The sequence below is a fragment of the Ursus americanus genome, chromosome 4 (assembly GCF_024610735.1).
Source record: "Ursus americanus isolate L20-20 chromosome 4, mUrsAme1.1.p, whole genome shotgun sequence".
In the NCBI taxonomy this organism is placed as follows: Eukaryota; Metazoa; Chordata; class Mammalia; order Carnivora; family Ursidae; genus Ursus; species Ursus americanus.
In genome coordinates this window covers 34,446,120-34,461,179 of record NC_142130.1, presented here as the reverse complement: position 1 = coordinate 34,461,179, position 15,060 = coordinate 34,446,120, and the positions used below count along the sequence as shown (strand labels likewise).

The following is a 15,060-nucleotide window of genomic DNA, read 5'->3' as shown; positions in this document are numbered from 1 at the left end:
CAGCCTCACTGGGGCCAGTGGGAGTAGGTACCCTGTTCAGGCCAGCAGTTCTTAAGTCATGGAGATACGAAAAAACACCAAGCCGGATTAGCCCTGGGGGTACGATCAGGGGCCACAAATAGGATACTTCCTGAGTAACCCCCCCGAAGAGGGGCTGAGGTTTCAGCATGGCTTCCATGGCCACACATGCACACAGAAAACACAAGGGGCTGTCATTATTCACACACGACAAGCTGCTCCTCTCCCTGCAACATCGGTCAAGGGTTGCTTTTTGAGTGAGGTTTCTGTGCTTCTAAAGACCAGTGGGGTGTCTGGAACCAGGAAGCGGGGGGCCTAGGAAGACCCCTCCCCTCCCCACTACTCGCAGTGCCTGCTCCTCTCTCCTCAGGGAAGAGGGGACCTAGAACGGGCAAAGGAAGTCCCTGCTTCCGGACCCCAGTCCAGGGAGTGGGGAAGCTGAAAAGATGGAAATGTCAACTCATTACTTCATATCTTTCTTCAGCAAATTGCTGATAAAATCCTTGGCGTCATCAGAGATCTCATCGAACGCTTCATCATCGAAGTCCCAGGTGGCTGAGGTAACGTTGGCTAGGGTTTCATTATCGTTGTCACCCATGAAGGGGGAAAGTCCACTAACGCTGGAAGATAAGAGCAGGATAGCAGGTGAATGGGGGTGGGTGTTGGCAGGGAGGGCAGTGTGGGATGATCCCCCCAAGTGAATGTCACCGAGGTCAAAGGTGAGGGCCCGCAAAGCCCTGTGCCCATAATACCCTTGTGCCTCCCTCTCCTCCCACCAGAGGAAAGAAGAGAGGGTGTGGCTTCCCGGGCCTTTATGGCCCCAACTCTTCTCAGTGCTCACTGTACTTTTGGGGTGTTACTTCCTCTTGTCACCACCTGTCTGTGAGGCTGAGGGGAAGGAATTTACTTAGTTTACAGCTTTGGCAGGACACAGCAGGGCCCCTCATCCCTGTCCTCTATTCTTGCCGAAAGCCCAGAACCTTCTCCAAGGCTCCTGGGTAGAAGACTCCCTTCCTGTCTGGCCTGTTGCCACCCTCACCAGGGACGAGTCCCATGGTACAGCACTCATTACACACTGGGCTATCTCTGCTCCCTTCTACTTCTCATCTTCACACCTGCCAGCACCAATGACAGGGCCCGGCACACCCGAGATGCTTAGCAAGCGTGGACCAACAGCAGACTTCAAATCAGCCATATGGGTGTGGTGATCCGTCTATACCAGTGAGCCTGAGGCACTGAGGCCAAACCAGAAAGCTTCCCGAAGAGACACAAAGGCGGAGGAAATAGCACAGTCTCTTCATTTTCCGGTAATCTGGGACATTTTCCTAATCGCTCTGCGCCATGCTCTCCTTCTCTATATGATGGAGAACCTACCACTTCACCACTTTTACTTATTCTACATCTCCTCTTCCTCCTTCTCCTCCTCCATCAACAGCATCATGGCAGCAAACATTTACTAGGTGCCAGGCACTGGACAAACAGCTTAAAATAGATGAACTCATTCAAGCTTAATATCACCCTACAGCCCAGGTAACTCATTACTTTAACAGATGAGGAAATAGGCACAGAGTGGGGTTAAGTAACTTGTGCAAGGATTCAATCAGTGAGATCTGAACCCACGAACCTGTCTCTAGAGTCTAGATCTTAACTGCTCCTTTAGACGAGTATTTCCATGCAGATGAAGCAATCATGGTGTACAGCTCTGGCACGAGGCCTGGTCCCTAGTAAGGAGCTCTGTCCATAGCTCTGTAGATGCTGTACGGTTCTTCCACGTACAGCTCGTCCGCACTCGTCGTGCCTCACCAGTCTGACCTCAGGAATAACACACTTACCAATAACTTAAGCCAAGTGAAATTTGTAAGGCTAAGTATCTCAAAGCCAAGGAGCACAGCTTTACAGCTTACCGGCCTGATCCCTCACTTCCGTGTACCTCATCTTCATACCCACCATCCCCTACCATTCACCCTGACCTAGGGCGACCTCACGGGTGTCAGGCCTATGCAAGCGTGCAGGGCCCCACCCTCAGAAGTTCCCACTCTTGGTTTAATGATCTGCTGCTGTCATACTGAAAGTCATAGTAATGTTTGAACAAGTCACTCCACCTTTTTATTTTGCACTGGGCCCCACAAATTATGTAGCTGGTCCTGCCCTGACCTCACTTGAGTCCCATGAGGTGGATCCAGGGACTTCATGCCATCAACCTTCCAGATTAAGCCTTCACTAATGTCCCTTTCCCCCAAATCCATAAGAACCCATCATCATAAACAGTAATGCAACCCTTCTGGAGGCGTCTCTAAGTTCAAAAGGCCTCAGCTTAGGAAATACAACAGCACCTGCAAACTTAGTTTTGTAAAACAAAACCCACTGAAATATTGTGAGGCAAGCTTGCCATGGGAGGAACCCTCCGGCGAAACCTTTTGTAAAAAGAAGAAAGCTTTTGCAATGTGAGTTAGCTCGCCCTAGTCAATATATTCATGTTTTAGAATAACAGAGTTTTGCAGATGGCATTAAAATATCTTAAAGCAAAACACTGATTTCTGCTCTGTTTGAAGAAGGCACGGGGCTAATTATTCTCGGTTACATGACAACGAAGGAAGGGTGGGAGCGAACCACTCCCGAGTCTGCACAGTTATAGGCTATCCCCTCCCCCAACTCTCTGGGCCTGTTTCCCCTTTTTTCACCAAGGGCACTGGGCTAGAATTCCTAGGGGCTTCCTGCTCTCCCCATCTCTGCCATCTGGTGTGACCCCAACTAGCCCCATCTAGAAGCAGCCTGACTCTTGTCAGCTACATGCCTCCTTCTGTCTTTACATTTTTCCATTTGAAAGAAAGGGGGGGAAAGTCCTGCCGCATTCCAAAGACCACAAGAAGAGCAGACAACCCTGCTGTGGAATGCTGCACCGTCCCCTTCTGTAAACCTCCTTTCCTAATTAGGGACTGTAATCCTACAAAGATAGGCCTTAATCTCTGTAAAGTTCACAGCTGGGGAGAGCCGCCTCATCTCCGGCGCTCCTCCTTTCTGGCAGCCCATCCATCTGAAATACGCCCAGCCCTGGCTGGCTCCTTGCCTGCCGAGCTCCCACAGAATTCCTGTTAAAGAGTATGTCTCTAAAATAAAACTTGCAATACATGCAGAGCACGATGACAGAGTGTCGGGATTTCAGTAATGTTGGTGGTGGGATTTGTCAGGATTTTTTTTTAAATGTTTTTTCGGCTTTTTATTGCTAGAATTTGCATAAGGATCGCGTATGGTTGATCAACCCAATCAACAAACACAATAACATTAACATTGAAACACAACTACCCACCCCTCTTCCTAGTTTTATCTCATTTTTTAACTGAAGGGGATCACAGTATGCCACCCCAAAATACGCCACTTTGGTATAAAGAATGTTTTGACCTGAAGGCAATTAGCTCTTTGCCCTCCCTTTTTGTCTAAAAGCAGGACATACAGTTCTCTTTATTAAGGTGACATAAATTTCCATTTGTAAATATGTTCCCTCCATTCCCAGAAAGAGGAGACTCTTCTTCATAACAGACCTTGCTAAACAAACCTTCTCACAACTTCCCCTCCAGAAGCCCCTAACCTCTTTTTGTCTAGTTATTTCTCTACAGTTGCTTGCTTGCCTCTGTTAAATAGTATGTAAGCCCCCAATTCTGAACACCTTCTTGAATCACATTTCTTTGTGAACTACTATGCACATGTAATAATTAAATCTGTTTTTTTTTCTCCTGCTAATCTGCCTCTTGTCAGTTTGATTTGTAGGCCTCCAAGAAAAGAACCTAAGAGGGTGGAGGAAAGTTTTTTCTTTCTCCCCAACAAAGCCAACAGATTTATCTGTTTTTTACAAAACTGCAATCAGCATGGGAAAATTCTTGGGGGCTCCACTTTTTCTCACTTGACACTGTCATTCACAAGTGTGTGCAGAGTCTTCACATTCATTTTTAATGGTCGCTGATGAGTCACAGAGGTCATGACGGCAGGCTGTTCTAATTTCTTAATTCTTAATCTCTCACTGAAGCAAAACTTCACCCAGGGAATCTGATGCAGAAGACTGTTCTGCTTGCAGGGCAGAATGTCAGAACAAAGAAAGGTACAGAAATGCCTCTTGCACTATACCAGGAAGGTGTTTTTCAAGCAGATGACCCTCCTGCAGGAACGGCCAGTGAAATGGCCACATCTGCCAGCAGAGCTCCTGAATGCTTAGGAAGCGGCTAGTCTTTTATCCCATTTTAGCCTTCAGATACTCATTCCTTGGGGTGGGGGAAAGATTTGAGGGGGCTGGTTAGGTCCCAGAGGAAGAACTCAGTATCATTTTATGCCGTGGTGAGAAAGTACACCCCCTGGGTTAGTCACACTAACTGTAGCCCAAGTCTCTGAAGAGCAAAACCTGTTAGGTGGTGGCTGGGACTGGTATGGGCTCAGGGCTCCTGGAGATTGCAGGAGCGGGAATCAGAGAGCAAGTCCGGGCTCAGCAGTGGGGAGGGCAAGGGCAGCCCTTAGTGGGGCTGCTGGATCCCTCTGAAGAACCCTGTACCAAAACCCAAGTCTGAGTAGGCACCTGATGTTTGGGCACTGGGCATTCTCCCTAGCCCACTGAGCTGATGTCCCTAGAAGTTAGACCCTGGATGGGGATGGCTGCAGTGTTTCAGACCACACTAGATGCTCAAGAAATGAGCTGAGGGGGCCTGGGTGGCCCAGTCATTTAAGCATCTGACTTCAGCTTGGGTCATGATCTCCAGGTCCTGGTATGGAGCCCCATGTCGGGCTCCCCACTTTGTGGGAAGTCTGCTTCTCCCTCTCCCTTTGCCCCTCCCCCCACTCATGCTCTCTTTCTCTCTCTCAAAGAAATAAATGAAATCTTTAAAAAAAAAAAAAAAAGACAAATGAGCTGAAATAGGAGTTGTCGCTGACCCCAAGATGGTAGGGAGAAGGCAGAGCAGTAATCGCCCTTTACCTTGCCTTGGAGCAGAGGAGGGAGAGAAGGACTTTTGGAGTAGGGGTGAGAGAAGGCACAGAGAAGGGTTCCGGTGTCCCCATAGGCAGTAAGGGAACACTGAGTCCTCAGAAAATAGGTGAGAGGAAAGCAGGAGAGGAAAGGCGGTCTCAGAAAAGGGAGTAAAGGCTTAGGACATCACTGAAGTGTGGCCTAGAGCACTTCCGTCCTCTCTCCTCCTAAAACCAGACACTGCTAACACCAGAAGGATCTCTAGGAAATTCATGAAATCTACAGTCTCCCTCCAGAATCAGGGATGAGAAGGTGGGGGGGGGGCATAATCCCACCCACTGCATTTCTACTCTGCCTGGAAAACCCAGGGAAGGCAGCGAGGCCAGGTCTCCAGTGCTGGGACAAGATCAGCCCTGATCTCCCTGAGGGGTTTGAGGAGTTCCTCCAACAAAGTCATAACAACCTATGGGGACAGAGCTGGTCGCTTAGGAGGTGCTCACCAAATTATGTGTTAAACAGTAAATGAGCTATTACCTATTTCCCTGGCTTCCCCATCTCTCACTGGCCCCAGAAAGGAGATGGGGGGTTCCTTTGTACAAATGTGGAAGGTGGCCTTGATAAAGACTGTCAAACAGACAACCTCACTCTGAAGAGAGGCACAGAGGGTACATGAAGACTGCCACAGAGCCTCTTCTGGAGACTTCCAGTAGCAGCTCTAGAATTTTGCATAGCAGGGTCTGAAAGGAAGCAATCTGGCTATCTCCGACTTTTGTTTTGGGTACCACGTGCTCTGCTGGGAGCCCTCACTCAGGAGGGGAGCTCCCAGTCCTCTCCCCATTGTGAGAGCCAACAGGAAAAGTCCCAGGGGGCAGAGCAGCCCGCGGTGGTGTGTGCAGGAGCCTGGACACTGGAGGGCTGTAGGAGGCCCCGCAGAGCTGACCTGTGTCCATCATGCCTGGCCCTCACCTGCCTCCCTGTCACAAGCACCTCTCCCCTCTCCTTGCACCCTGCTGGGCAAACACCTTCAGGATGGTGCCCCATTCAACAAAATTATTTCCTCCCCATTTCAAAAAGCTCTTTCCTATTTCTTGGTCTTAGCTTTAAAAGTAATGTAATAAAGCAATATAACATATTATCCAAATTATTATGGTCCTCCACCTAAAAGAATTTGCATTTTAAAATAGAGTGCTCTTATGGCTCAATAATTCTAGTTCTAGATCATATATCCAACATGGAACAGAATACTTGCAATACCCCAAACTGGCATCTATTAAAAACCCATCCATGTAGACTGGGTAAACTGGACGATGGTCACACGGTGGAATACGACGCAGCACCGAGAATGAACACTCTACCACTACACACAATAACATGAATGGGTCTCATGAACAATGCTGAGCAAAGGAAGCCAGACACATCTTCCTGTATGATTTTGTTTATGTAAAGTTCAGGGACAGGCAAAACTGGTGCATGACGTTAGACATGAGGACAATGGTTACCTCTGAGGAACAGTGAATGGGAGGGGACTCGGGAGGGCTGCAGGGGCCCTAGCCATGCGGGGATTCTTCATCTGGGTACGGGTTACACAGGCGTGTTCACTGTGAAAATTTAAGGGCAGTCCCTGACTGGTAGGGAGATCAGCTGTCCTAGTTTCCCAGACTATCCCTGCTTTATTTTATTTTATTTTTTTAAAGATTTTTACTTATTTATGTGTCAGAGAGAGAGAGAGAGCAAGCACAAGCAGGGGGAGTGGCAGGCAGAGGGAGAAGCAGGCTCCCCGCTGAGCAAGGAGCCCGATGTGGGACTCAATCCCAGGACCCTGGGATCATGACCTGAACTGAAGGCAGACACTTAACTGACTGAGCCACCCAGGCGCCCCTAGACTATCCCCGCTTTAGTACTGAAAGCCCTGTATCCTGGGCAGCCCGTCAGGCCTGGGTGAACCGGGAAGGCTGGTCACCCTCTAGGACTGTGGGAAGTGGGCAGCCATGTGGACTTCCTTGGCCCCTGTCACCTCCAAGCCAAAGGAAGATCAGATCCCTGCCACGACTCACTCGTAAGTGTGTGGTGAGGATCAAACGGGGGCCCACGTGAAAATCTGTGAGGGACCCAGGGATGGAGCGAGGCCACAGGACAGCTGGGTCTGAACAGAACACACTGAGCAAGCCTGTTTCTCAAGTGCCTGGTGTCTCCCCCGGGGCCAGAGCTGCCATGTGAGCACTGCCCAGCCTGGGGCAGCCCCAGGAGGGGTGGCTGGGCCCACTGCCCTGCTCTAATTCCTTATTTACCAAGGGAGGCAGGTCCACTGCAGCTTCCACTACCCCTCAGCTCCCTTTCTCCCTGGGGAGGGCTCGGGGAGGGAGAGACAGGCAAATGTGCTGCTGGCCAGGGGGCTTCTTGTCTGCTGCTCTGGGGAGGTGGGGGCGGGGGTGACCCCGGGCAGGGAAGAAGAGGACTCTTTGGGGTTCAGAGCCCACTACCCAGGTGTAATGGAGGGAGACTCTCCTGATAGGCCACAGTGAGAACTGAACTCCTGAGCAGGTGGAAAAGAAAGGAACCTCCTGGCCCCAGGGAGCGGGTGGGGTGGGGGACACCCGGCACTTGAGAAGCAGTCTCGGTCAGTTCATCCCGCACACACACCAAATCACTCATCTCTGCTCAAGCTTCTGTAACAGTGGCACCCGAAGCTGGCTGTGCCGCAGGATCTCCTGGAGCCACTTCTCACTCGGGTCTGAAGACCCCGGCTCAAAGAAACCCTTCTTACGTCCTCTTCAAGTTTTCTATGAAAACATTAAAGTTTTCCTGTCGTTGTAACAACAAAGATATATTTTCTGCAAAATGAACGCGTGCGTATCTGCATCTTCCAGAGGAGGCCACCCCGTTACTGCGTGTTGCCACAGGAGCTCGGGGGCTGCCTCTGAGGCTAAGGACCGTCTGCAGCCTGGGGTTTCAGAGACTGACTTGGTGAGACCCCACCACGGTGTGTGTTCTAGAGCCTGCTACTCAAAGTGTGCTGGTCCCTGGATCAGCACCACTGGCAACCTGGAATCTGCTAGAAACGTGGATTCTTAGGAAGCAGAACTTGCAGTCTAAGGAGAAGCCAAGGTGACTGGTGCATATGACTGTTCGCAGAGCGCTGCTCTGCATTCCCGGCCCCCCCTCTTCTTCTCCAGCATCACTAACTGAAATGGCTTCGTATTGTCCACCTGATTTCCCAATTCCAATTCCTGTGTGGCTTTCTGTTGTCTGCTGACGGCTCTCTCATCAGAAGTGCTTATAACTGGCCCAGATACTGGGCTCAGGGAGGAGGCTGGTAACTGGGGTCCCCCTGCCATGAGGATGGGGTGCTGTCTTCTGAAGACAGTGATGACGCCCACAGGAGATGTGCACCTGGGCTCCCTGCGTCCTTCTCCATGGACCCACCTACACAAGTGAGGGTAAATTACATGACCCCAGCCACATTCCACCCTCTTGACCACAGACCCCAGCCTGGTCAGCATGAGGGACAATGAAGGGCCCGGAATGGGGTGTCAGTGTCAGCACTAGCCACCCTATGAGTGCAACACGGGCTGCTGACTTCACTGGGAAAACAGAAGTGGGGCAGGCCGGTGGGATGGGGATAGGAGCTGCCGCCCTCCTGACTCTGGGGTGGGCTCTCCACCACAGCCCACACTGGCTCCTTCAGTGGCAGGGCACCCTGGGGCCCCTCCTGTGGCGCTCTGTGCCCCTCCCTCACGGGCCCCGAGACTCACAGGATGTAGCAGATGACTCCGATACTCCACATGTCCGTGGCATAGCCGATGGGCTCATAATTGATGACTTCAGGCGCTACGAACTCCGGGGTGCCAAAGAGGACCTTCAGAGAGCCTGCATTCTCTGTAACCGGGATGGAGAGGGATCCATTACCAGAACGTTCGGGAGCCAACCCGCGGTAAGTGAATGCCATCTGTGTGCAGGGGAGGGACACAGACGCGGTCTGGCCCTTGGCTGCTCTCCCCTTGAGAACGGCACAGACACAGCCGGCCTCCTTGTCAACAGGTGGGTCAACGCACAGTGAAACTGACAGACGGCGCGCACAGTCAGTGTCCGGGCTGGGCTGCGCTGGGGAGACGAGGCCATTGAAGCCCCTGCCCCCAACGGTTTTTCATGTGTCTGTCTTTCCCATGCGCTCCTGGAAGAAGGGACTGTGACTTGTGCTTGGCGATAATCTCTAATATTCACTATGTCCTCTGTACCCTGTATCCTGCTACCCGTTTTATAAGGACTTTTCTATGTAATATTCTCAACAACCCTAAGGGAGGTATGACCCTCATGTTCCTGAGGAAGAAAGGGAGGCTCAGGGCAGTCGCGTGGTTTACCCACTTTTATCAGTGGGTGTCAGGCCCTAAGCCCAGGTGGTCCCATTCCTGAGCTATGTCCCTTTGCCCCCACTTGTCTGTCTTCCCAGGAGCTGCCGGGAGGATAGCCAGGAAAGACCTTAACCCCAGGCTGCTGTCACTGAGCCTTAAGGGACCAGAGATGCCCAGTAGGATGTTCATAGGTACCAGCTCCTAGAGGATCTCGTCCACGGTGGGGGGTGGCATACGTGTGGCCTGTGGGCCACACCTGCTCTTGTGTCACTACAGAGCCCACAGCCAATGTTCGAAGACAGACCACCGAACAGCCTTCAGGCGTGAAAACTCTGCTCCACTCCAACCTGAACCCTCCCTGCTTACACGTTAGCCCTTCCCAGTTCTCAGGGCCGCAGGAGACACTACTATGCCCGCATCTCTCTCACCACGGGACCTGCACGTTGTGTCGCTGGGGCTCTGATGCTGCCAGCTCCTGAGGCCAGTGCTGCCCTATTTGTTCAAACTCTGAGTGGTTCTGAAGGCAGGCCTCGCACAGCAGCTCTTGCCCCCACACCACCTCTTCAGCAGGTGGGGCCAAGCAGGCTCCTGAGCCCGGCATCGGGGCGCCGAGTCCCAGGCAAGTCAGAGCCTGGCAGAACCTCACTCCCTCAGTGTCCTCTTTGCAATGGGGCTCCCTGGCACTAAGTGTCCCCAGGGCGGTGAGAGGCCAGTTGGCGCCAGACCTCAGCTCCTTGTTGACAGGGCAGTGGTCAGAGGGTACAGGGTGAGGCTGTCTCATCAGTTACTGAGACATCAAAGGGTGACGCAGGCAGGTGGCACGTGGGCAGGGTGTGAGGCAGACGGTCACAGACCAAGACGGCTTCAGGGCTGGGTACGAAGGCCCCTCCCCCTCCCGCATTCCCCCCCACCTGGTGTAGGAATAGCAGAGGGGCTTCAGGGAATCCTAACTAGGTCTGGGGTCCTTGTTCAGCCCCAGCCCCTCTCCTGGCTCGTGGTGGGACCTAATGGGCAAAGCTACCGTTTCCTGGCCTATAAACCAGGGCTCAGAAAATCTGCCCTGCCACTCTCACAGGGCTGCTGTGAGAACCCAAGGAAAGTATGTGAAAGGGCTCCGGACACTGCCGCGTAGGATGCTACTGGGAGCAAGCGCCAGCACCAAAATGGGCTGCTGCCGCAGGCCCCGAGTGGAAGCGACAAGAGGGGACACTGACAACGATAACAGACAGCGAACACCTACAGAGCGCTTACCATGCACCAGCCTCTGCTCGCACCACCTAACCTGCCTTAACGCACCGGACCCCCTGACCTCACCCCCCACAACAGCTCGAAGGCTACTATTATCCCATTTTACAGATAAGGGATAGAGACTCGAAGTCAAGTCTAGTGGGTGGCCGGGGCAGGACGTGAGCCTCAGCAGCCCCCACGGTCTCTGATTTTAACTCCAATCCAGGGCGTTCTCTCCAATGCCCAGGGTGTGTAACACGAACAGCCACGGTATGTGGGTGAGTCCAGGACGGGTGGGAGGCCTTACCCAGCTTTCTGGCCAGCCCGAAGTCGATGAGCTTGATTCTGGTGCCGGTCTTGTTGACACACATGATGTTCTCGGGCTTGAGGTCCAGGTGCACGATGCCCTGCTTGTGGATGAACTGCACCCCCTCTGATATCTGCCTCATGTACTGGATGCACTCCCGCTCCGTCAGCTCGAAGTCCTCGTCGATGATGCGCTCGAACAGCTCGCCGCCCGACACGCTGCAAGGGCACAAGGCACACTCAGAGCACAGGACCACGGGGCCCAGGCTGGCAGGCGGGCCGGCCAGGGGCTGGCCGGGGAAGGGGCAGGGGGGCTGGGCAGGAAAGCCCGGGGTCGGAGGGGCCGGGCACTTCTGTGGCTTCCTGAGTTCCGGGCCCCTGCCCTGCTATGCCGGTCCCAGGTTCTACTGTGCGAAGAGGGCCTCTGGTTTCCTGCTGGGGGGGACCCTGCTTGTGACCACGAAGCTGTTGGGTGACTCAGGGAAGCCTCTGGGTGATCATGAGCTGAGAGATTCAGACATAATCTCTTTGCAAAAAGGTAACCACCAGGCAGCCTCCTTCCCCGGACGACTACAGATGTGTAAGGGCTCGTTCTTATAACCCAGCTACGGCTTTCAGGCACAGAGAACTGAGTTTGAAATACTCACAGCACCCATAAGCATTTGTTTCACACAGCCAGAAAGAGAAAACTATCTTCAATAATAAGGAGCCTCAGCACATTTTCTAAAATTCATCAACTGTAACAACCCATGACACTTAGCTCCTCCGGCCAGGCCTACAGGATCGGTTCCTCCTGCCAGCCAGCACTCGCTCGTCTCGCCTGCTGCCTTGCCCAGGCTGGAAGTGTAGTATATCCTCCCGCCTGGACAGACTTTGGATCCTGACCCTGGCGTCCCTGGGGCCCACAGCGGGCATCTCCTACTAAGGACTGGCCTGGGGGCTACGGCATATTGCCCTTCAGCGCAAACACGTGGCCTTGCCAGCTGAGTTACACAGTCCTTTCTGTTCCCCTGTCCCAGCCTTCTGACCCGCCTTCCTTCCTTCCTGCTCCGAAAGTTTAAAGCATCTTCCTGGTGACTTTTATAGCATCCAGACATCAGTAAGCTCTTTTCTGCAATGGCCTATATGTCCACCAGCTGAATGAGGCTGGGCAGGTTTTGTTCTGGGCCCGTTCTCTTCCAAAGATCTTCCCTCTTCTTCTTTTTTTTTGGGGGGGAGGGGGGCTTCTCTCTTCTAATGAGAGCCATCATGAAGAAGGGAAAGAGCTGAATGTGGATCCTGCCCCTGCCTTTTACAAGCTGTGTGACCTTGGGCAAATTACTTAACCTCTCTGAGCCCACTTTCCTTATCTGTCCCTACGTCGTGGAGTTGTTAGGAGTGACAGAACTTTTGTAAAGCATCATGCCTGACATGCAGTAGGTGTTCAGCACATATTAATTACTGTTGCACAACCTGTGGTGAGTCAGGTCGATCTTGTCAGTGACAGGGGCGCAGTATGAGGCGTAGCACACCACGGCCTATATGGGCCTCCATCACCAACACTCTCTGGGAGGGCTGAGCTGGGAAAGGTCAGTCTGTGCCAGTGGCCGCTGGGGGCGCTAGAACGGACGCTCTAGCACCAACAGAGCAGGAGGTCCCTGGGCGGCCAGCAGGTGGCGCCTCCGTCCTCAAACCCTCCATTTCTATCGCTCTGCTCAAAGTCAAACTTGAATTTCCATTCTCATCTCTCCCTCGATCCTTAACTATCTCTGTGCCTCAATGTCCTCATCTGGAAGGTACAGATAAAAACAGCACCACCTCACAGGGTTGCTGTGCAGACTGAGTTAATTAATACAGGCAAAGTGCTTAGAAGAGTGCCTGACACATAGTAAGTGCTCAATACTGTTAATTACTTTTTTTTTTTTTTTTTTTTTTAAAGAGCCAGTTGGGGCTCTTGTTGAAAATACAGACTCTCAATCTCCTCTCCCTGCAGATTCTGATTTAGAAAATCCTGGGAGGTCTCTGAGAATCCATATATTAAATAAGCACCCCAGGTCATTCTTAGGATTGGGCAAGCTTGGGAAATACTGGTTTACACAGGGGCCATCCCTGGGAGGACAGCTGAAATTCACTGAGAAATTCCTCTGAGAAATTACTCCTGAATTCCCCAGAGGAAATGATCTTTCCATCTCTGGGTTTCCACAGTTTTGTCTGTACTTTTTGTATCAGATCTGCCTTGGCTTAAAGTTGTTTATGAACATGTGTGGAAAAGGTCTGGCTCATCTCTAAACTTTTATTTATTTACACCTGGCAATATCTGGAACTGACAAGGTGCCCCAAAATGTATGCTTTTAAATGTAAAATATTCTGGAAAAGCAAGCAACCATTATTTGCAGTGCTCTTGGGAATGCCTGAGGTAACGAGTTGCAGAAATCCGAGCCATGGAGGTAATTACTACTCCCTTTCTAGAAGCAACCCATTCACTATAAGTTTAAATAGGTTCAAATCTATTCAAATCTATTTAATGTACTTTGAAAGCTGCTCCTGTGGTCCATTCCTAGGATGGAAAGGGTTACATAAACAGGATTAATGGTTCTATATAGGTTTCTCTTCAAAATACTCAAGACTATGGGTGGAAAGAAGCTGCCATCCACAGAGATGGGCTCATGCCAAGGGCCAAGATTGGGCCACAGGAAATGTATACTTAATAAATGAACAGTGAGTAAGTGAGTGAGTGAGTGAGTGAATACCAACTAGCAAGGCTACCTAATCCCAAGGGATCAAATTCATCCCCCCAAGTGTAGACCTTGGCCAACCCTCACTGGCAGCCAGAAGATACGGTGTTTCAGCAGACTCCATACCCAGATGCTCTACTCCTTGTCTCCTGGCAGCCAGCTGGATATTCTTTGATAAATTTTGCCAGTGGCAGCACGAAAGTGAGATGGGCAGTGGATGACCCAGTCTAAATCATACTGCTTCAGTGCTGAGGGTCCCACCACCACTTGGAAGGGCCTGAGCGCTCCCAAAGGACAAGCCGAGATTTCAGGCCAGGAGCCCGAGGGAACCTTTGTGTCTGGGCAACACTGCTATAAAATGGGGCTTATGGCTTGTCCCATCATCAGAGGTCAGAAAGGGTGAAGACACCTATTGCTTCTGATGTCTCACTGAACTGAAGGAGGGGACCCTGGAAGACATTTTCATTTTTCTACATCACCAGACCTTGTCCTTCTCTTAATCTCAGTCTCTCAATCAAACAAGGGGAATGGCAAGTTGTACCACTAAACGCCAGCCTTTGCCCTGTCGAGGCCAAGTTTGTTTAAGCTGGAAGGGAAGTACAGATGAAGAGTGAATGTGCTCCCACTTCTTTGGTTGAGCTCCTATCACGGGGCACGCTCCTTACCCCAAGTGCAGAAGAATTGTCTGGCATCTATGCCTGTCAGACTCGCTCCTGCCCACAGGGGAGGCGTGGGGAGGAGGGAGGAAAGCCAGGCCAGCTGAAGTCTTCTTACGTGTTCTCTCAACATTTTCCATCCAGCTTGCCAACTCCCAATTCCACGCTAAGTATGGTGTTCTGCCCACTGGTGCTACTGCCCAGCCTTACCCAGGCTTGGCTGCCTCCTCCCCCGTCCCCGCACCCTCTCCCAAACTTGCCCAAGGCTTAACTTCTAAACATAAGACATTTCTTCACATGTCCCCACACGCCCACACTGCCTGGACCAAGCAACCTGTTCTAGAATAAATGTGAAGCGCTGAGACCACAGGGCTATCGTGAGGGTGTGATCAGTAAGGCCATAGACACGGGCTGCTCTTTACTGGAAGTGGGGAGGTAAGCTCAAATTGGGGCCGAAAACAGATTCTAAGATATGAATGCAGATTTTCTTTGAATAGCTTACAGTACCACAGAATTGTCGAATTTTAGAACCAAAAAGGGAGTCTAATCCAAGTATGTCTCTTCGTTGGAAGGATTTAATAATTACAGAATCACAGCTCAGCAGTAATAGGACCTGACTCCAGGTTTCCTGAATAGGAGGATTTTTGTTCCACAACACTCAGTTGTGTGTTAAAATGCTCACCGAATCATTTTCAGTGGGAACAAGACCACGACACAGAAAAAGTCAATGTATCATACGAATAAGCGTAAGTCCCAATTATAGAGCATTATGCCCGAATACGTGATTCCATTTAATCCCCACATTATTCATGAGGCAGCTTATATCCTCCTTTTACCGATAA

The 15,060-nt window shown here is 51.4% G+C and overlaps 1 protein-coding gene across 3 annotated transcripts in view; it reads right to left on the bottom strand.

Moving 5' to 3' along the window:
- MYLK (myosin light chain kinase) overlaps positions 1-15,060 on the bottom strand; it is a 199,906-nt gene that overhangs the window by 14,026 nt on the left and 170,820 nt on the right. For all 3 annotated transcript variants that reach the window (XM_045812534.2, XM_045812532.2, XM_045812533.2), the window contains exons 26-28: positions 10,850-11,067; positions 8,719-8,842; positions 486-638 (exon numbers count right to left, since the gene is read on the bottom strand). In XM_045812534.2, the coding sequence (XP_045668490.2) occupies positions 486-638; positions 8,719-8,842; positions 10,850-11,067 (495 nt within the window). The remainder of the gene's footprint in view (positions 1-485; positions 639-8,718; positions 8,843-10,849; positions 11,068-15,060) is intronic.